The following is a 23,635-nucleotide window of genomic DNA, read 5'->3' on the forward strand; positions in this document are numbered from 1 at the left end:
TTTTGCTTCTGATTGTGTCCCACATAACTCTCAGGGTCTCTTCATTTTTCTTTGTTCTTTTTTCTGAGTTTTCCTTAAACAGAGTTGTATCCAAGTGTTTGTCTTCAATTCCACTGATCCTGTCTTCCACTGTTTCTAATCTGCTTCTCAGCCCTTCTATGACACCCTCCATTTCTGAGATCTTGTTGTTTATCTTTTGGATTTCTAATTGTTGTTTGTATAATTTCTTGTTGTGATTTTATTTTGGCATTTTGTTCCTGCATTATTTTCCTGAATTGTTCCAACTTTTTGTCTGTATTTTCCATGAATTTGTCTATTTTTTCCTCATGTTTGTCAGCTTTTTGCATCAGCTCTTGGAAAATTGTGAGTATTAGAGATTTGAATTCCCTATCAGGTAGTTCTACTGCATTTTCTTCCACTGGAAAGTGATCTCGTGTTTTATTTTCGATGCTTACTGGAACTATCCTGTCCTGGTTTTGTAAATGTTTTGATATTGTCTGCTGTCTTCGGGACATTCAGTAGTTATTTTCTCATTTACTGATTGTAGATTTGTTTGTTGCGTCCCTTTTTTTTTAAATTTCACTATGTCTGAGCAGACGGACTGTGTGGTCTTTGTTGTTTGCTCATCTGTGGGCACAATACTTTTCACCTCCTTCTCCAATTGGTAGGGTCAGTCACTCAGATATGGTATGGCAGGTCAGGTCTAGCTGAAGAGGAGTTACTGGGATGGGTTTTTTGTGGCACTTACCACAGCCACCAGGGCTGGTTGGTACTCAGTCACAGCAGGTTCCGATAGGCTGTGCCTGTGCTGCTTGGTGGTGTGATGTTAACAGCACGGTGCAGATAGGCAGGATGTAGTGGGGAGATTGTTATGTGTGGAGCTAAAATGGATATGGGAGAGAGGAGAGAGGAACGGGAGCCAAAAACATACAAACAAACAAAAAAGAATGCTAGGGGAGCTTGACGTTGGAGTGGAGAGATGAGAGACTATGAAATGGAGAAAAACAGAAAGGGGAAGAGGAAGAAAAGAAAATCAAAGAATGAATAAATAAAAATTGGAAAGGTTAAAGAACCACAAAGTTCCCATAGATCCCACCAGTGCAGTTATGAGGTCTGGGGAAGTTGCTGTCAGGTGTTGCAGTACAACCTGGCTAGAAGGTGTAGAGGTATACAAGGCCAAGTATTCAGGGAACAGAAAGAGAAGGAAGATACAGAGAGATGAGAAACTGAGTAATGAAGAAATACAAAAAGGGAAAAAGAGGGGAAAGAAAACAAAACAAATTAAAAAAGAACAAGAAAAGCTCCCCAAAAAAACAGGAAAAAGAAAAAATCAGCAAAAAAAGAAATGCCCTCAGGGATCCCTCTGCACGTCTGTGCAAGCCAAGGGGGAGATCTTCTTGCCACGCAGCACCGCCTGGCCAGAAAGGGCTCCCAACTCAAGAAAAGGAAAAGAGAACAAACAAACAATTCAAAACAAACAAACGAACAAAAGCCCCGGGATCCCAACAGCGTGGCAGCCCAGACTGGGAAGCAGCTCCACACTCTAACGGAGCTCCACAGCCCCTCAGGAAGAAGCAAAGATGGCACACGGAGCCAGGTATTTGAGCGAAAGGAGGGGGAGGTGGTGAGAGGTAAGGAGAAAATCAAAAGAAGCAGAAAAAAGCAACACCAGCAGCCAACAAATGGCACTCAGAGAGCCAGCCAGTGCAGGCGGGTGGAATCCAAGCAGCCGGTGTTTCCTGGACAAGAGATTGTGTCCACGGGAAGCAGAGGAGGCCGAGTGGGGGTGAAGAAGGGTGGGGGGTGGGAAAGCGTATATCGCAAATTACCAGTTCTTTTGTCTCCCGCTGGAAGCTCCGTGAAGCTGCTTTCTCATACCCCGTTTGCTGGTCTCGGATAGGAGTCCAAGATGGCAGATCCACGCTGCGTTAGCTGGTAGGGGACCTCTGCATTAATCTGTCCTCACTCTCCATTCTCTGTCAGTTTTCTCACTCCGTTTGGTGCTTGGCTGAGTTCTTTATCTCTTCATTTGATGTTTTAGGGTTTCAGGATTGTTGTTTTCTTCTTTCAGCTTAGTTTTTCGCATCTTTGCTGTGGAGGGACAGCGTGGTGCTTCTGCCTAGAGCGCCATTTTGCCAGAAGTCCTGTAGGTTTTGTTTTAACTGAGACTTTATGTTTTTCTTCTTTATTTTGATGAGTAGTTTTGTTAACTTTCTTTGTGGTTACCTTGAAATTTACCCTTATCTTCCTAGGTTTGAACCAGTCTATTATTACTTGGTATCGCCTTGCTTTCCTCTCCATTAGGAGGTTCTATACCTACACTGTTTATTCCCTCTTTTATTGTTCTGATGCTGTTGTCATTTGCAGATTAACCTCTCTGGTTCCCTGTTGTATTTCTTTTGGTTTTGCATAGTTCTTAAGAGTTCATTTCCTAGGTTGGTATCTGGCTAGTACAATCCTGTGTCCTATATTCAGCCTGTGGTCTGATGTTGTTTGTTCTCAGATTGAAGGACTCCCTTTAATAAGTCTTGTAAGTTTGGTTTGGTGTTTATATAGTCCCTTTATTCTGTTTATCTGCAAATGACCTAATTTCGTCATCGTATTTGAACGGGAGTTTTGCAGGATATATTATTCTTGGCTGGCAATTTTTTTTCTTTCAGTGTTTTATATATGTCACCCCATTGCCGTCTTGCCTGCATGGTTTCTGCCTGGAAATTCCTTTTTCCTTTTAAATTTCTTCTCAATTCAAGAATCAGCCAAATATTTGTCTATAGATTCTTTATGTTTTTAATGATTTCATTATTCACATTTAGTATATCTGTGTAGGATTTATTTTGATGTGAGGTTAGTATCAAACTTGATTTCTCCCCATGTACATTGCTAAATTTTCTAGCAACTTTTGCTGGATAAACTCACTTTCCTTGGTGGTTTATAATGTTTTCTTTGTAATATACATAAAAAAAAATTTACTAGATTTTATTTTAGGTCTGTGTTTTTGTCCCACTGATATGCTGCCAATTCTTAGATCCACAGTTTTTATTGTTGACTTTTTAATACCTCACAGTATAAATTATCCACCCTATTAATCTCTTTTCTCAAAATTCCTCAAATTGCTGCTTTTTTCTGGACAATAATTAAGTAGTAGGATTTGTGGTCTCTTGACCCCATTTTTCAATTGAGAATAAAATGTTATCAGAACAGTAAATATATAGATTTGCTTTAACTAGAGGATATATATTCAGTCTGTTTATCTAATAGCTTTGTCAACTTCTTGAAGAATACACTTAAAACATGAAACAAAAAAAAAGTTCTCTCTCCTACCTCTTAACACTTTCACATGCTTTTTGTTGTTGTTGTTTGTTTGCTTGCTTTGCCTAATTGACTTTATTTGTAGCATTTTGGAGTCTTTGTAAAAGCATTAGGAGTTTTATTCTATGATGATATAGCTTGGTTAATGGATTGTATTTTAAGAATAAGGAAGTTATTCCTAAATGAATGCTTGATGAGTGTTATGAAACGTCTTATTCTTATGTGTTTTCTCTAAAGGTCAAAGAGAGAGTAATAATGAAAGTTATTTCTAAAATATGCTTGCATCTTATGCACAATGTTAGATTCATTCATCCACGCATGCATCCCTGCAATAGATATTTATTGTATCCACACTGTGGGTCAGACACTAGTGTTGTGGGTGCTGGGGGTGCAGAGGTGAGCAAGATAATGCAGATAACTTCCCCAAAGCTGAAAGTGTAGTGGAGAAGATGAATGCAAAAAATATACGATACAGTGTGAAGTAGCTTTACTTGCTCTGATGCAAAGCAAAGAGGGTAAAGGGATGGAGTTTGACAGAGGTGAGGATGGGTGATCAGGAAAGTTAGAGGATATTCCCACAGAGACTTGAAAGAAATGAGGGAGCAAATTAAACTAAGTCTGAGGGCAAACCCTCCCAGGCAGAGAGAACAGTAATTTTTAGAAAATATTTTATGGTGTTTTAGATGGAAGTTTACACAGCAAATTAGACTCTCATTCAACAATTCGTATTCAAATTGTTCCATGACATTGCTTATGGTCTCCACAATGTGTCAGCATTCTCACCATTTCCACCTCACCTGCCCCATTTTCATCCATTCTGTTTTCCTGCCCCTCTTTGCTTTCACATCTTTGCTTTTTGTGCAGATGGTTTCCGTTTGGTCTCATATAGTTGATTGTTTAAAAGAGCACATTCCTCACGGGTGTTATTGTCTATTTTATAGGCCAATCTATTTTCTGGCTGAAAGGAGACCTCTGGGAGTGGCTTCAGTTCCAGGTTAAAAAGGAGTCTTAGGGCGATAGTCTCAGGGGTTCCTCTAGTCTCTATCAGTCCAGTAAGCTAGTCTCTTTTATGAATTTGAGCTTTGTTCTACTTTTTTCTCCCATTCTAACCAGAGCCTTCTATTGTGTTCCTGGTGAGAACGGTTGATAGTGGTAGCCAGGCACCATCTAGTTCTGGTCTCAGGTTAGAAGAGGCTGTGGTTTGCGTGGGCTGTTAGTGAAAATGGCAATTGTAAAGGCCCTAAGGTGAGAACAAGGTGGTATTTTGTGGGACCACCAAGCAAACCAGCATAACTAGAGGTAAGTGAATGAGTCAGGGAACAGTAGGAGAAGAGGAAAAAGAAGTATCCAGGGGTCAGATTAAGGAGTTGGATTTTATCCTGAGTAATATGGGAATTCTCTGGAAGATTTTGAGCAGGATAGTGACATGAACTGATGTCACTTTAATAGTATCTCTCTGGCTGCTGTAGTTAAAGGATGATGGTGCCATTCATTGAGGTGATGAAGACTGGGAGAGGAGCCAGTTTGGGCATGGAGTCGTGGTGGGAACAAGAGTTCTGTTTAGACATGTTACATTTGATATGCCTACTAGTTATTTTAAATGGAATGTCTATTTGGCAGTAGGATGCATAAATTTGGAGCTCAGGATGGAGATAAAATTGGGAGTCATCAGCACAAAGGTTGATGTCTTAGTCTGGTTTCTCTAGAATAGTAAAACGAGTGAGAATATACATATACACACATAGTCGTATGCCGCATAACGTCCATTCAGGCAATATCTGAATGCATATACATGCTTGGTCCCATAAGGTTATAACAGAGTTCAGAAACCCTGATCAGAGAACAGGCCATAGTGGACGTAACCAGACACAGCAAATGCAACAGCTTCCCACACACAACAGGTGTATCTCTTGTCTCTTGTACACAAAGTGATTGTGCTGCCAGGCATGTAGTGATACAGTATGTACATAACCTATAACATATATGTCTTGATAATCATAATAAACGTCTGTGTTACTGACTTATGCATGTACTGTACTGTACTTCCTGTTATTTAATGTGAACTTTGCCTAGTTACAAATGAAAATTTTACCATATAACAGTGTATGCCTTGACTCGTAGGCAGCAGCATCCAATCTCATGTATTGCACATCTCTTGACCATTGTAGTGTTATCTCTCTGCTTAACTTTCTTCCAAAAATATTACTGTGAGGTGCATCATGACTCCCAAACACATCGAACCAAGTGCTAGTGATAGCAGCAGCAAGAAACAAAGGAGAACTATCAATTTAGAAGTGAAACAAAAGGTTACAAAACAACACTAAGATGGAAAACCAGTAAATGCTGTTGCTTGCAATTCAGGCATGTTTGCACAACATCCAAATCACATAGCATCTTATTTCACAGAACATATCGTGGACATTAAGTGACACATGACTATATATATATTTCTTTCAAGGAAATGGCCCATGCTCAAGGAAATGGCCCATGCAATTGTGGTGGCTGACAAGTTCCAATCTGTAGGTCAGGTGGCAAGCTGGAGACCTCTGCTGGCTCATGGGATTGCAAGGCTGGTGATTCCAAAATCTGCAGGTCAGGCAGCAGGCTGGAGACCTCTGAAAGCTTACATCCCAGATATCGGAGGTCAGGTGACAAGAAGAGAAGTAGACTGAGAGAAAATGAGCTTTGCCAAAACATCCATTTATATACTGGAGGCAGGCCACACCCCCAAGGGAACTCCACTCTCAACTGATTGGCTGCTCACATCAGATCACAAAATTATATTACATTATAGAAGAGCAACCAGTTCAGTATCTGCCAAATCACTGAGAATCATAGCCTAGCCAAGCTGACACATGACAGTAACCATCACAGTTGGTTTAGAGTCCTGGTCCTAGGTCAGATCACTCAGAGTGTGTATTAGTTTCTTGTGGCTGTCATAACAAATGACCACAAACTTGGTATTGGAAGTGCTATAATGTGGCTCTTTGAGAAGATTTAGGGGTAAGATCTTCCCAAGGTCTCCTCTAGATCCCCAGTTAGCACAGTAAGATTGTGATAACCGATGGCCCTGACCAGCTGCTTCTCCCTTTGATTTAAGCAGCTGTCTCTAGACCAAGGACACACTGAGATTGTTTATGAATCAAGATTTCCTCTTTAAGCTTTGACAGAGCCATTTCCATTTTCTATTATTCAGATTCCCTAAATTTTGTACATCAGTCAGTGGATACTGGAAAATATAAACCTCATAAAAATGCCAGATTAATTCTAGGCAGTCACGACTCAATTTTTAGTAGGTGGAATATGTTGTTCTGGTATACTAGGTCAATAATTTTAGACAGTTGTGCCCAAACAAGGAGGAATATATTCTTATTTTATGATTCTAAAACTCAGATTCTGAACTGCTAACATAAATTAAGATCAGTACTCTTAGCCTACTTTTGACTCCCTATATTTTGCTTTGTCAGAAGTCCAGATAAGAAAAAGGTTCTGAAAGTGGAAATAAGGAAACTTATATAAGTCACTTGTCACTAACCAAAACCCATTGCTGTCAAGTGGATTCTGACTCAGAGAGCCTATAGGACAGAGTAGAACTGCCCCATAGGGCTTCCAAGGCTGCAGTCTTTGTGGAAGCAGACTACCGTATCTTTCTCCCACGGAGTGGCTGGTGGGTTTGAACTGCCAAATGCTTAGAACTACCAGAGTTATTCTCTAAAATTAAATGTGTAGTATGATTGCATTGAGGAACCTTCTCTGGACATAGCTTTCCACTTGCTTACATTTCACTACTTAATAGTGACTACTTGGAGACCTACATAATTTATATGCTTGTCTTTATATAAAGACTAAATGGCACTTGTGGAAAAGACTATTTGTATTCGACAAATATCCTTGTGATTCTTTACATATCCCAGCCTCCCTTACAGTTAGACTGGGGCCATGTGACAAGTTCTCTCCAATGAAATGTGAACTGAGCTGAACTTCTGGGCTGAGGGTGTTAAAGTCAGAGTGATTCCTCCATCTCTCTTTTCCCCTGTTAACAGTGTGCAGCTTTCTGAACCAAAGAACTAGCTGCTCCTTTCATTTTCTCTGTTCTCTAGTCTCTTTTTTTCTGGAATGCTTATTAACTGGACGTTGTTCCTGCTGAACTGATCCTCTTAATTCTCTTTTATTTCCAGTTGCCATCACCTTATCTATTTTTTTCTACTTTCTGGAACTCGGTTGGAATTTGATCATGTGGGATAGAAGAAGGTTCAGCTCAGACAGTGAGGCAGACTCATCACTGCTGGTTACTTTTTGTCTTAGTTACCTAGTGCTGCTGTAACAGAAATACCACAAGTGAGTGGCTCTAAAGAACAGAAATTTATTTTCTCACAGATTAGGACAAGAGAAGTCTAATTCAGGGCACCAGCCTTAGGGAAAGGCTTTCTCTTCGAATGCTCTGTGAGACAATCCTTGTCTCATCCAGCCTTCCTCGGTGCCGTGGCCATCTTCACGCGGCAGCTGTCTTCCCCTGTTTGTGTGTACTTGTCTCTATGTCTATGCTGTTCCTTATAACTCAGAAATGACTATATTTAGGACACACCCTACACTGATATGGCTTCATTAACATAAAGAAAACTCTATTTCCAAACGTGATTTCATCCACAGGTATAAGGGTTAGGTTTCCAACACATATTCTGGGGGGACACAATTCAATCTATAACCTCTTTTTTCATATTAATGGTATTAGAGTGAAAAGCTGCATGCATTTGAGGTAAACAGTTACTTGGAATGGTGTTACACATGATCTAGTAAATTCAGCATTGGAGGAAGGTCAGGAGTTTCTTGGAATGTTTTTTCAGTAAACAAAGGATGAAATGACGGGATCAGATTTGGAAGGCAGTTTAGCGTGGTCATTAAGAGCGTGTCCTCTGGTGCCCTACTGCCTGCATTTGAATCTCAGTTTTGATATTTATTAGCTTTGTGATTCTGGGCAACTTAAGCAATCTGAGCCTTAATTTTCTGAATGTAAAATGAAATATTAGTATCTTACAGGGTTATAACCCCTCCCTCCCCCCGCAAAAAAAACCCAAACCAGTTGCCATTGAGTCAATTCCAACTTGTAGCAACTCTATAGGCCAGGGTAGAATTGCCCCATAGGGTTTCCAAGGAGTGGCTGGTGGATTCGAACTGCCAACCTTTTGGTTAGCAGTTGTAGCTCTTAACCACTGCACCACCAGGGCTCCGTAGGGTTATAAGTATACAATATATGTTAAGCTCTTAGAGAACAGTACCTATTTTATAGTATACAGTTCTTTTTCTATTTTTGTCGCTCTTCCCTTAAAGTGCTTTTTTTTTAAATCTGAAGTGCTATATACATATTTGCTATTGCTATTAACTGAGTTATAAATCAAAGGAATTTTACTGAGCCTATGAGCTCAAGAATTTTTTGAGTACCATATAGCCTGTTGTATGTCTCACTGTATACTCCCACAGTTAGTATAAATAAGTTCAGTGTTTTTGTAATTCTGGTTGCTTCATTTTTTCTACCAGGCTTAGGGCTGCTGCTAGCATAAATGGTGCTTATGGGCAAAGAAAAAGTTCCCTTTCCTCTGGGCAGCTCCACATCAGAGTGCATGCCTTGGCAAGCAGAGCATGGGCTGGTTTCTGTTTCCACTTGCCTGCTGGGCCAGGTGCCTTTGTGCAATATCAGTCTACATGATGGGGCAGCAGCACTGATCAGGACATTGTTTCCTGGAAGGAGATCTGACTTGGAAGACTCTAGAGCTCCTACTCCTTGTGAATTCTGTCAATTGGATTGAATTACTAGTAATGGTACCACTTACTGCCTTGATTCCTTTGATGCTCCCTTGCTGCTCTCAAAGGGTATGGGGACGGGTGAGCCTATCATTTAAAGGACTTAGGTATAAGAGGAAATCAACAAATATGTTGTCAAGTCATTAACATATGGATGTTTTTAAACCCTTGAGAATGGATGAGATCACCTAGGTAATGTGAAAGGAATGAGAAGACAAAGAGGACCGAGGGCTGAGCCCCAAGAGCTAGAACTTTCAGAGGTCACATGAATGGGGTCATAGGAATGGGCAAAGGAGCCTGAAAAGGAGAACTCCAAAAGGAAGGAGGAAAATGGAGGGTGGCTTGTCACAGAAGGTAAGAGGGATAGAGGTACTATATAAAACCAAAGCCTACCTTTGTGAATAACTAGAGGTTACATGGCTGTGTAAATCATTATAACAATACATTACCAACTCCTGACTGATAAACCTCCTGTCTCTCAGGTGAAAGCCTCCGATGCAGATGCAGGGCTTTATGGATTTGTTGAATATTCTCTTTATGATGGATTCCAAAGCTATGAAGCACCTCGGGCATTCCAGATCAACCCACATGATGGACAAATCTGCATTTCTCAAGATATCGACAGGGAAATGATTCCAGCCACCTATGATCTCTTGGTAAAAGCCAAAGACAGGGTAAGTCCTTTATGTAAGAAATCTCAAACAGTCTCAAAAGTGGACCACTGTGAACACATCCCAGAGTAGCAACAATTATCAACAGTTGGCCAATCCTGTTTCATATACCACCACCTCTTCTTTTCACTGGAGTATTTTGAAGGCAAATACCAGATGTTATATAATTTTGTCCAAAGATAATTGAGCAGTATCTCCAATGAATGATGTTTTGAAACATAATTACAACACATTAACAATAATTCTTTAATACTATTTAATATCCATTCTGTTAAGTTTTTCTGTATTATCTAAAAACTTCTTTTAATAATTGGTTTGTTCGACTCAAAATCCAGATAAGTCCACATATTGATTTGATTGAGATATCGCTCAAGTCTCATTCTGTAACAGCTGTCACCTTACATTTTCTCTATGGCATTTCTTTTTTGAAGAAATCAGGTCATCTGGCCTGTAAAATTTCCCACACTCTGAAAGTAGCTGATTACATTCTGGGGATGTCATTGAATATGTTCCTGTATCCCCTGCATTTAGAGCCAAAGACCGGATTAGTTTCAGGTTCATTAAGGTGGTGCCATGTGTTTCTTATCATGTTTCTTGCATCATATCAGCAGACACATACTGTTATTTCATTACGTGTACCATACTCATCGCTGTGGAGTCAATTCAGACTCACAGCAACCCCATAGGACAGAGTAGAACTGTTTCATAGAGTTTCCAAGGAGCGGCTGGTGGATTCAAACTGCCGACATTTTCGTTAGTAGCCGAGCTCTTAACCACTGCGCCACCAGGGCTCCATGTTATTTCATTAGAGGTTGAAAAATGCTGATTTTCTACTTCTGTCATTCCTTTTGCATTTATTATCAGGAATTCTACTAAGAAGAACGTTCTTACATTACCTATTTAATTACCTGGAAGTATAATTCATATAGGAAAGGAAAGATAATGCTTCATTATTTCTCTTTATTTTACCAGTTTTTAGAATAATGAGTTGGTGCCTTGATCATCTCCAAAGGTGACCAATGATAGCTTTCTCAGTGTGGTTATAAATTTCTGGATTTAAGTATATTTGATATGTTTCAATACACTGATGACCTTTTCTGATGTTGAAGTTGACCCATCTTTGACCAGCGGGACATATTCAGTTTGGCTATGTCCTTATTTATTTATTTTTGGTAAACTTGTTATTGGTGTATAAAATGCATATAGAAAAGTCTGCAAATCATAAGTATACAAGCTCAATGGATTTTTGCAATATGAACAGATCCGTGGAAGAAGCACCAGATGAAGAAACGTCACCAGCATGCCACAAGCCTTCTCTTGGTCTTTTGCTGTAACTGTCCTCTTGGCTCCCCACTGCCCTTTAAGGAGAACCACTGTTTGACTTCTAACACCAGACATTAGTTTTCAGTTTCTTAACTTTCAGTGAGTGAATCATACATTATGTGTTTCTGTCTAGTTCCTTTAGCTGAACGTTATTTGTGGGAATCGTTCATGGTGTTGTGCGTTCTTTCGTTGTCATTGTTTTATATTGTTGTTAGCTGCTGGTAGAGTCAGTCCCTGACATGTGACGACCCCACACACAACAGAGCAAAATGCTGCCTGGTCCTGTGCCATCCCGTTGGATTAGTTTCAGATTGAACCTTTGTGATCCTTATGGTTTTCATTAGCTGATTTTTGGAAGTAGATTGCCAGACCTTTCTTCCTAGTTCACTCTGTTGAAACCTGTTCAGCATCATAGCAACATGCAAGCCCACATTGCTTTATAGTATTCCTTTGGGTGAATATGTCATAATTTTGTATCCAGTCTATAATTGATGGCATCCATTTTTAGGCTATTACAAATAGCGCTGCTATTAACATTCTTATACATATAATTTGGTAAATAAATATAAGCATTTCTGTTGAGTATGTACTTAAGGATGCAACTGATGGATCATAAGAAAGCTAAAAAACTTTTAAAAGTGGTTGTACTAATGTATACTGCCACCAGTAGAGTATGAGAATTTCATTTGTTCTACATCCTCACTAACATTTGGTAGTTACTGTCTTATTAATTATAGCAATTCTGGTATGTTTGTAGCGGTATATTACTACCACAGGGATTTTACTTTGCATTTCCTTGATAAACTAATGGAAATGAGCACTTTTTCATATGTTTTTGGCTCTGTGTGAATTGTTTTGTGATGTGTCTATTATTCTTTACCCGTTTTCTATTGTATTGTTGGTTTTTTTCTTCTTGATTTGTAGGAGTTCTTTATATATTTGGCAAACAGACTCTTCGTTGGATGTACTTACTGCATTATCTTCTCCCATTCTGTGGCTTGCCTTTTCACTCCCTTAGTGACATCTTCTGAGGAACTATTATTAATTCTAACAGTTCAGTTTATCAATTTGTTTCCTTTTCAGTTAGTGCTTTTGTGATCTTTTTTTTTTTTTTTTGCTTACCTTAGGACACAAAGATGTTCTCTTCCAAAAACTTTATAGTTTTATCTTTCACATTAATTTTTTAAATCTGTTGGGAGGAAGGTTTGATATTTTTTTCAAGTATGGATATTTAGTTGACCCAGCACCATTCATTAAAAGGATAATTCTTTCCTCATTGCACTGGAGTGTCACATTTGTCATAAATCATGTGACCATATACGTGTGCATCTGTTTCTGGACGCTCTACTTTTGATCTATTCATCTATCTTTGTGCTAACACCGCACTCTCTTGATTATTTTAACTTTATAAAAATCATGATATCGTGTATTCTTTTAGCTTTGTTCTTACTCAAGATTTGCCTGGCTTATTCCTGACCAATGACATTTCCAAATGCATTTAAGAATCAGTGTGTGCAATTTCCGTCACATTACAGCAAAAATAGTGCATACTCTACATACTGTTCTGTGCTTTGATTTTTTCACTTAATTCATTTTGGAGACTGTCCTCATTTCCTTATTAGCTGCATGCTGCTCCTTTGTGTGAACAGACACTGCTAACACCTCTCTAGTCTAATCTTTCTCTTTTGAAATTAGTGGGAGAAACTACCTACTGAAGGCATGGGTTATCAGGGGGAAAAAAGTCTAAACTGTATTTGTTACAGATAAGGATGTAGAAACTAACATGAAGATAAAGTAATAAAATTACCACAATTTTCTTAGAGTCTATTTAGTTAGATTATTATCAACACTTCAATATGTGGTTTCAGGAATCTCTGCTTCTATGTAAGAAAAAAATGTAGGAAACAAGAAGAGGAGTAAAAAGAGGAGTTATTCAAGTCCATGTAATTATTGAAAAACCAGTATGTTTATTTGAACAGAACAAGGGGATACTGTGTGGTTTAAAATCAGGAAAGGTGTGCATCAAGGTTGTATCCTTTCACCATATTTATTCAATCTGTATGCTGAACAAACAATCTGAGAAGCTGGACTGTATGAAGAAGAATGCAGCATCAGGATTGGAGGAAGACTCATTAACAACCTGCATTATGCAGGTGACACAGTCTTGCTTGCTGAAAGCCAAAAGGACTTGAAGTACTTTCTGATGAAGATCAAAGACTACAGCCTTTAGTATGGATTACACCTCAAAATAAAGAAAACAAAAGTCCTCCCAACAGGACCAGTAAGCAACATCATGATAAATGGAGAAAAGATGGAAGTTGTCAAGGATTTCATTTTACTTGGATCCACAATCAACACCCATGGAAGCAGCAGTCAAGAAATCAAAAGATGCAATGCATTGGGCAAATCTGCTGCAAAAGACTTCTTCGAAGTGTTAAAAAGCAAAAATGTCATTTTGAGGGCTAAGGTGCACCCAACCCAAGCTATGGCATTTTCAGTAGTCTCATATGCATATGAAAGCTGGACAGTGAATAAGGAAGAGTGAAGAAGAATTGATAACTTTGGATTATGATGTCGACGAAGAATATTGAATATAAAATGGACTGCCGGAAGAACAAACAAAGCTGTCTTGGAAGAAGTACAGCCACAATGCTGCTTAGAAGGGAAGACGATGAGACTTCATCTCACATACTTTGGACATGTTATCAGGGGTAACCAGTCATTGGAGAAGGACATCATGCTTGGTAAAGTTGAGGGTCAGCGAAAAAGAGGAAAACACTTGACAAGATGTATTGACACAGTGGCTACAACAATGGGCTCAAACATAGCAACAATTGTGAGGTTTGGCACAGGACCAGGCACTGTTTCATTCTGTTGTGCATAGAATCACTATGAGTTGGAACTGACTCAACAGCACTTAACAACAGCAACAAGGTGCACACAGCAATATTAAACCAGGGCTTTAGAAATGTATTCTTTATTTTTTTAATAGTTTTTTTTATTGTACTTTAGGTGAAAGTACAGAACAAATATTTTCTCATTAAACAGTACGCGTATTGTTTTATGACATTGTTTAACAACCCCACAACATGTCAACATTCTCCCTTCTCGGCCTTGGAGGACCTTCTTTTTTTTTTGGTGAAAATATACATAGCCAAAAATATACCATTTCAAAAATTTCTACTTGTACAATTCAGTGACGTCTATTACGTTCTTCCAGTTGTGCTGCGATTCTCACTTTAGATGAAGGTTTACAGAACAAAATAGTTTCTCAATAAACAGTTAGTACACATGTTGCCTTATGACAATGGTTAACAACCCCACGACATGTCAACACTGTCCTTACTCAACCTTGGGTTCCTTATCACCAGCTATCCTGTTCCCTCCTGCCTTCTAGTCCTTGTCCCTGGAATGCTGTGCCTCATAAGTCTCTTTTTGTCTTTTGGGGCTGTCCAATCTCCGGCTGAATGGTGAACCTCGGGAGTGACTTCACCACTGAGCTAAAAGGGTGTCTGGGGGCCACACTCTTGAGGTTTCTCCAGTCTCTATCAGGTTAGTAAATCTGGTCTTTTTTTGTGTGTTAGGATTTTGTTCTACATCCTTCTCCAGCTCTGTCCAGAACCCTCAGTTGTGATCCCAGTCAGAGCAGTCAGTAGTGGTAGCCGGGCACCATCTAGCTGTACTGGACTCAGTCTGGTGGAGGCCTTGGTAGCTGTGGTCCATTAGTCCTTTGGACTAATATTTTCCTTGTATACTGTTCTCTTCATTCTCCCTTGCTCCCGAAGGGATGAGACCAGTGGAGTCTCTTAGATGGCTGCTCACAGGCTTTTAAGACTCCAGATGCTACTCACCAAGGTAGAATGTAGAACATTGTCTTTATAAACTGTGTTATGCCAATTGAGCTAGATGTTCCCCAAGACCATGGTCCGCACAGCCCTCCACCCAGCAATTCAGTCCCTCAGGGAGTTAGGATGTGTCTATGGAGCTTCCATGACCTTTCCTTGTACAAGTTGTTCTGGCTTCCCCAGTATTAGAAGTGTATTCTTAATAGTTTTTAAGACAATCTTAAAAGGTCATTGTGATGATTAAGGTTGTGTGTCAACTTGGCTGGGCCATGATTCTCAGTGATTTGACAGTTATGTAATGATGTAGTTTGGCAGATATGTAATGATATATTTATCCTACAGTTTGTGATATAATATAATCACCTCCATGATGTGATCTGATGTGATCAGCCAATCAGTTGTAAGGGGAGTTGCCTCAGGGGCATAGCCCGGATCCAAGATATATGGATGTTCTGGTGAAGCTCATTGGCTTTTTCTCGCTCTAGATCCTGCATCCAGCTCATCATCATCTGACCTCCAGTTCTTGAGACTTCAGCCAGTGGCCTGCTGTATTGCCTGCCGATCTTGGGATTTGTTGGCTTCCACAGCCTGTGAGCCAGCAGCCTGCTGTCTTATCTGCTGATCTTGGATTCCTCAGCCTCTGCAGCCTGTGAACCAGAGGTGTGGCATCTGACATGCCAATCTTGACTTCATTAGCCCCTACAGCTACATGAGTCAGGAGAAGCCTCCAGTCTGATGCCTGACCCTTGGACTTGGGATCTGCCAGCCTCTACAACATTGTGAGCCATTTCCTGGAGATAAATCTCTCTCTCTCTGTTTTTGCCTCTCTGGAGAACTCAGTCTAAGATGTTTCATACAGAGAATGGTTCTAGAGAAACAAAACTGTAAGGATGATTTTTGCAAATTTGTTCTTAAGTCTCGTTAGTCTTAAAGATATTGATGACTCTGCTTCCAGTAGTAAAGAGGAAACTGCTAATACATGGCGTGAGGTGGCAATAGAAATACACTAAATATCACCACCGGTACTGGATTGAATTGTGTCCCCCCAAAATATCTGTCAACTTGGCTGGGTCATGATTCCCACTATTGTAAAATTGTGCACCATTTTGTAATCTGATGTGATTTCCTTATGTGTTGTAAATTCAAATCACCATGATCTAACAAGATGGATTAGCAGTGGTTATACCGATGAGGTATACAAGATTGAATAGTGTTTTAAGCCAATCTCTTCTGAGATATAAAAGAGAGAAGCGAGCAGAGGCACATGGGAACCTCATAACCCAAGAAAGCAGTACCGGGAACAGAGTGCATCCTTTGGACCTGAGGGTCCTGTGCAGAGAAGCTCCCAGACCAAGGGGAGATTGATGACACGGACCTTCCTCCAGAGCCGATGGAGAAGGTGTTCCCCTGGAGCTGATGCCCTGAATTTCGACTTGTAGCCTACTGGACTGTGAGAGAATAAACTTCTCTTTGTTGAAACAATCCACTTGTGGTATTTCTGTTATAGCAGCACTAGATGACTAAGACATCACCAACAGATCAAGTATTGGTGAGAGGCAAGGCTCTGGGTGATTACATGTTTGATGTTTTTCTACAATTTTGTCAGAAGGAGAAATATAAGGAGGCTCGTTTGTTGGTCCTACTTTTGCTAGACAAAGTGGTGAAAGAAATAGATGAGCTAAGAGTTTCAGAGTGAGAGCTCAAGTGCTGCATAAAGGACCTCAAACAAAGTTGTCACTTGTGCCTTGAAAGAAAGCCTTATTTCTTTTTTTTTAAATTTTACTTTATATGGTTTACAGAGCAAACTAGCTTCTCATTAAACAATACACCTATTGTTTTTATGACATTGGTTGCCAACACCACAATATGTCAACATTCTCCCTTTCTTGACCTAAGGTTCGCCATTACTAGCTTTCCTGTCCCCTCCTGCCTTCTCATTCTTGTCCCTGGGCTGGTGTGCCCATTTAATCTCATTTTATTTTATGGGCCTGTCTAATCTTTGGCTGAAAGGTGAACCTCAGGCGTGTCTTCAGTACTGAGCTAAAAGGGTGTCCAGAGGCCGTACTCTCAGGGTTTCTCCAGTCTCTGTCAGACCAGTAAGTGTGTTTTTTTTTTTAGTTAGAATTTTGTTCTACATTTTTCTCCAGCTCTGTTTGGGACCTTCTGATTTGATTCCTGTCAGAACAGGTGGTGGTAACCAGGCACTATCTAGTTGTGCTGGACTCAGTCTGGTGAAGGCTGTGGTATTCATGATCCATTAGTCCTTTAGACTAATCTTTCCCTGTGTCTTTTGTTTTCTTTATTCTCCCTTGCTACAGATGGGGTGAGACCAGTGGAGTATCTTAGATGGCTGCTTACAAACATTTAAGACCCCAGACGGTACTCACCAAAGTAGAATGTAGAACATTTTCTTTATAAACTATGTTATGCCAGTTGAGCTAGATGTTCCCTGAGACCATGGTCCCCACAGCCATCAGCCCAGTAATTTGGTCCCTCAGGGATAGTTTGGATGTGTCTGTGGAGCTTCCATGACCTTGCATTCATCAAGTTGTGTTGTGCTGGAGAAAGCCTAATTTCTTGGAGTAACAGAGCTGATATTGCCGAAAACCAAACTCAGAGTCTTATCATAAGAGTGGCAGAATTACAATGCCAATTGAATTCCCAGCCTTGAATGGTGTCTGGAGTTAAAGTGAGGGCATTGATGGGAAGAAACGGGATCCTGAAACTGAGATGGGGACATATGGGTAGATAATCAGGAAGCTGGGGACACTAAGCCCCTAAATTCTGGTTAGTCACCCCTGCCAACAGAATAGCCCACTTCCATCTAAAGACATTACTCCATCTTTGTCTACTAATACCCCCTTCCCAGTAAAACCATTAGCCCCTCCACCAACATCTGATGAGATTAACCTAGCTGTGTCTCAATAGCCTTTGTTTGAGATATAGTCTGGGGGGGGGCATCTGAGTCATTGCTTGGGGCATAGCCTGAGGCAGATGCTTTATAAGACATTGCTCAATGTTCTCAGAACACATCCCCACAACCCATTTTTGTTTCTAGACTTATAATTAGATTTAAGTCCCAGTGAGCCCCAAGAGCTGATGTACAAAGTGTGACCCAGGAGGAGGTATGCTACACTCCAATAGAACTGCTTGACTTCTATAATATGTACAAACAGAAATCTGGGGAATATCTGTGGGGATGGCTTACGGTTGTGGGATAATGATACAAAGAACATAAAGTTGAATCACTCTGAGTTTACTGATATGGGCCCGCTAAGCACAGATTCTTCATTCAGTGTTTCAGCTTGAGTGGTTAGGAAAAGATCTAATAGTTTATTTGGTTTGTTCACTGAAGAGTGGATTATGCAGTGGTCTACGCTAAATCAAGTTGAATTCTACAGCCTTGGTATGTTGTACAGGAAGGTATCCAAAGGCTTAGGGAAGTTGGCATATTAGAGTGGATTCATTCGGTTGGACCCCAAACCAATCCATGAGTGTCCAGAGGACACACCTTTCACCACAATGCTGAGGAACAAATTTGTGAAAGGAACCCCAGCATCCTTGAAGATTGCTAAGATTGTTATTTTATGTCAATCACATTTGACAGTGGGAACTACCCTAACTGCATTAAGACACCTAACTACCACGGGGTTGATTGGACCCTGTGGTGATAGAGGCTAAGTGTCGGCACTCAATCTAGAAAAACAAGGTGGAAGTGGTTACCGTAATGGACAGCAGAGTCAAAGCAGTAATGAGAATAGTCTGATTTGTATGGACTTATGATGTTGGCTGCTTAGTCATGGTAGGAGTGAAATACATGGGTAATCTACTAAATATTTACTTGATCTGTACAAGTGGAAGAATTCTAGGTCAAGTGAATAGCAGTCTAACTCGAATCACCATAGTAGAGAGTCACGACTCCCAATCAATTCCTGGACTTGAGCTAGTTTACAGACCCACGACCCATTGAATGAAGGGAAGGCCAAGTCCCCTAGAGGAAGAACCCCAGTACACTGCTAAAAATTTATGCTGTTAATCTTTCTCCCAGCTTTCCCCAAAGGGATCTACAACCGTCAAGAGTGACTATTTATTGGGGAAAAGGAAATAATCAGACTTTTCGGGTGTTACTGAATACTGACTCTGAACTGACACTAATTCCAAAACATCACTGTGGCCCACCAGTCAGATTGTGGACATATGGAGGTCAGCTTATTAATGGAGTATTATTAGCTCAGTATCACCTCACAGTGGGTCCAATGGGTTCCTGAACCCATCCTGTAGTGATCTCCCCAGTTTCAGAATGCATAAATGGATATATATACTCAGCAACTGGCAGAATCCCTACATTGGCTCCCTGACAAATGGGTAAGGGCTGTTATGGTAGGAAAAGCCAAATGGAAGCCATTAGAACTGCACCTACCTAGGAAAATAGTAAACAAAAAGCAATACTGCATTCCTGGAGGGATTGCAGAGATTACTACCACCATGAAGGTCTTAAAGGGTGCAGGGATGGTGATTCTCACCATATCTCCATTCAACTTGCCTGTTTGGTCTGTGCAAAAAACAGATGAATCTTGGAGAATGACAGTGGATTATCTTAAACTTAACCAGGTGGTGACTTCATTTGCAGCTGATCTTCCAGATGTGGTTTCATTGCTTGCGAAAATTAATGCATCTCCTGTTACTTGGTATGCAGCTATTAATTTTACCAAAGCTTTTTCTCGATTCCAGTTTTGAGGGACCAGCAGAAGCAGTTTGCCTTCAGCTGGCAAGGTTAACAATACACCTTCACTGTCCTACTGCAGGGATCTATCAACTTTCCAACTCTGTGTTATAATTAAGTTTGCAGGGAACTTGATTGTTTTTCCCTTCTGTAGGATGTCAAACTGGGCCCTTACATTGCTGACATTATGCTGGTTGGACCTAGTAAGGAAGAAGTGTCAATGATTCTAGACTTATTGGTAAAACATTTACGTGCTAGAGGGTGGAAAATTAATCCGACAAAAATTCAGGCACCTTCCACCTCAGTGAAATTTCTAGGGGTCCAGGCATGTGGGGCATGTCAAGGTATTCTTTCCAGAGTGAAGGATAAGTTATTGCATCTGACCCCTCCCACTACTAAAAAGAAGGCAGAATGCATGGTTGACCTCTTTGAATTAACTCAGGCAAGATCTTCTAGGTTGAAGATGTTGGATTCCAGGCCATGAATTTTTTAGGATAATAAACTGCACCTTGACATAAGTCCTTTAACTTTTCATAATTACCTTGGTGATTGATGGTTTTTCCTTTGATCCTTTCTCTTTGTAATATATATCCTGAAACCCTTTTTTTGGCAGGGGTGGATTGTTGGGAATCCATTTTGCCCGTGATTACTAAAAGATTTTTGTCTGTCAGTAGAAGAATTTTTCTTGTAAAAAGCACTGTGTGTTCTGGGCTGCTTTACCTTTGCTTTATTTATCTTTGTGATGACTGTCAATATATATCTTTTTATCACACAGAAACCCATATTCCAGAAGTCACAAAACTTCTGTTTTACCGATATTTCTTCCGAAATATTCTATTTTTTGCTGCTGCTGCTGCTGCTGCTATTTATCTCCCACATAGAAGCTGTGAGTGTGCTATAAAATTACACAATAGAAACAAATAATTGGATTAAATCAACAATTAAATGCTTTAATATATTCTATGCTTATATCTAATTCTTTTCCCACTGATTTTCGCCAAATAAATCTATCATTTCAGTTTATGTTTATTAACATTCTTTCTCTATTTTTTGTTACCTCCTGAATTCGGTAGCTGAAATGTTTGTCTGAGATAAAGCTATTTCAACTTCATCTCACCACTCCAGGCTTACAGGAAGATTGTGTCAGACTCGCAATATAGAAAGTAAATTGATTCAGCCCTTCACCATTACATATATTCATGATAATAGTTGGCTATTGAAGTTGTGCTACATACTTTATGTTCAGTGCAGATAGATTTCTAGAAGTACACTTGCCGAGTAAAAAGGTCAGCTCATTTTGAACTTAATAGATTAAGCTATCACAGTTTCTAAGGAGTAAGTGTTCATCCTTGTCTTTTATTACACTGATCACCACCCCCTCCCCCACCCTAGTTTCAGGAGAGAGCAGTTCTCCAATTACTCTGTGTTTTCTGACTAAATAGTCTGGACCACATCTCCAACTGATTGTCTACCATTCTTTCATTGCTGTTGTTGTTAGGTGCCATGGAGTCAGTTTCTACTCATAGCAACCCTGTGTACAGCAGAACGAAATACCATTCTTTAATAAACTACAAGAATTAATCCCCAAATGTCTTAAATACTTACCACTTTATCATGTTCTCACACCAGAAGTTTAAGCCTTCCAGCCATCCATTATTACCCATATTTTCATCCCATACTTCTCTATTCATCTTCTAATTTGACCCAATATCATATCTACTCCCTCTCAAATTCTTCCACCATGCCCTCTGGGACTCATGGTCCACCATTTAGCAAACTCCCTTATAAACCCAACCTGGTCTCTGACTGTTCCTTTTATCTTCTTGTCCTGATTGAAAACAGCCTGTCCCCTGAAGATACCAATTCCTCTCTGGCCCTGTCACACAGAAGCCCATATTCCACAAGTCACAAGCTAGGAGGTGATGAGGCAGATGTCCTCCTTGTTGCCCATCACTGCGTCCAAATCATTTTTACTCCTTTCTCCCTCAAAAATCACGTCACTTTGGAAGTTCATGTTGTCAGACTATACCATGGACACCCTTCCTTGTTGATGTCATGTTCTAAACCTCCTTATCACTCATGACTTTGACATCTTACAGCCTTCCTTCTCTACCGCTATACCCTCACCATTCTTGAAGACTTTAGTATCCATTTGTGGAATCATCCAACACTCTGAGCCTCTTAGTTCCTTGACTTTCTCATTTCCAAGGATCATTATCTGTAATTGTGCCACCTATGATATCCTGATTTCAAGTATGCCATATTCTGATAAGCATTCTTATCTTACTGTCTCATTTACTGTAGTGTCTCCACTCCAGTCTATAGTTTTTCTCCTGTATTAAAGTCATCAACTTATTGACCCATTATTGCAATCATTTAATTGCAGATTCACTTTAGTGCCTGATAAAACCTCAGCCCTGTTTCAACCGACTATCTACTTTTTCTGCATTTACACCTAAGCTGCTGGATGTGCCTGGAGAAAAATAACATACTTGTGTAAGAGACGAAACCCCTTACCTTCCTGCCACCAGATTTACTAACCTGCCTGATATATTCACATTCTTTGCCTTCTTTTCTGTTATCATATTATAGATGTCCCTGTTTGCATCCAAAGCAAATCTCTCTACTGCTCAGGGTCCCATCTCCTCCAGCTTTCTCAAGGATATCATTTTACAATGATTCTCTTTTTCTACGTCATTAACTTCTCACTTTCTGTTGAATGACTCCCATAAGTATACAAGCCATACTAATAGTTTCTATCAAAAACAAAACAAAACCTCTTTTGATTTTATATACCTTTTTAACTATTTTATTCCTCTTCTTTTCATTACACATGGGGTTGCCATAAGTGGGAATTAATTGTACGGCAACTAACAACGACATTCTTTACAGCAAATCTGCTTAAAATAGTTGTCCTATTTCCTCACTTTTCAATCTTTTTTTGACCTATTCTTCCCTCTTTATCTCTCTGTCGCGTATTGAATTGTGTCTTCTTAAAATGTGTGTCAACTTGACTGGGCCATGATTCCTAGTATTGTGTGACTGTCCACCATTTTGTCATCTGATGTGATTCTCCTATGTGTTGTAAATTCTACCTCTATGATGTTAATGAGGTGGGATTAGTGGCAGTTATGTTAATGAAGCTGGACTTAATCTATAAGATTAGGTTGTAGCTTAAATCAATCTCTTTTGAGATATGAAAGAGAGAAGCAAGCAGAGAAGCAAGGGGACCTCATACCACCAAGAAACAAGAGCCAGGAGAATAGCGCATCATTTGGACCCAGGGTCCCTTTGCTGAGAAGCCCCTTGACTGGGGAAGACTGATGACAAGGACCTTCCCCCAGAGCCTACAGAGAGAGAAAGCCTTCCCCTGGAGCTGGCATCTCTCCTAGACTGTGAGAGAATAAACTTCTGTTTGTTAAAGCCATCTACTTATGGTATTTCTGTTATAGCTGCACTAGATAACTAAAATATTCTCCAGTAAAACTGCTTTTTATCCAAGTGATCAATCTATTGCCATATCCAGGGATTATTTCCTTATTTTCATTTTATTCAACCTCTCAATGAGTTTGAAATTATCCTTTGAACACTGCTTCTCTTAGCTTTAGTGACACCAGAACTTACTGGTTTTTCCTTAACAAGCTGGAACCTCATTTACCATCACCTTTGCTCACTGAATGATGGAATACAGACTAGAATGCACTGAAAAGGAAACCATTGCCCACAAGAGTTAAGAGATATGCACAATACAGGGGAAACTAACACAACCTGTACAAGGAAAGGTCATGGAGGCCCCATGGACAGATCCAAACTCCCCGAGGGACTGAGTTGCCGGACAGAGGGCTCTGGGGACCATGGTCTCGGGGAACATCTGGCTCAATTGGCATGACACTACTTATAAAGATAATGCTCTACATTCTACCTTGGTGAGTAGTGTCTGGGGTCTTAAAAGCCTGTGAGCGGCC

The 23,635-nt window shown here is 40.0% G+C and overlaps 1 protein-coding gene across 1 annotated transcript in view; it reads left to right on the forward strand.

Moving 5' to 3' along the window:
• DCHS2 (dachsous cadherin-related 2) overlaps window positions 1-23,635 on the forward strand; it is a 384,708-nt gene that overhangs the window by 174,433 nt on the left and 186,640 nt on the right. The window contains 1 exon segment of the mRNA XM_023733482.1: window positions 9,591-9,782. Coding sequence (XP_023589250.1) covers window positions 9,591-9,782 — 192 coding nt within the window.

Source organism: Trichechus manatus, unplaced genomic scaffold (assembly GCF_000243295.1).
Source record: "Trichechus manatus latirostris isolate Lorelei unplaced genomic scaffold, TriManLat1.0 scaffold00059, whole genome shotgun sequence".
Taxonomy (NCBI): domain Eukaryota; kingdom Metazoa; phylum Chordata; class Mammalia; order Sirenia; family Trichechidae; genus Trichechus; species Trichechus manatus.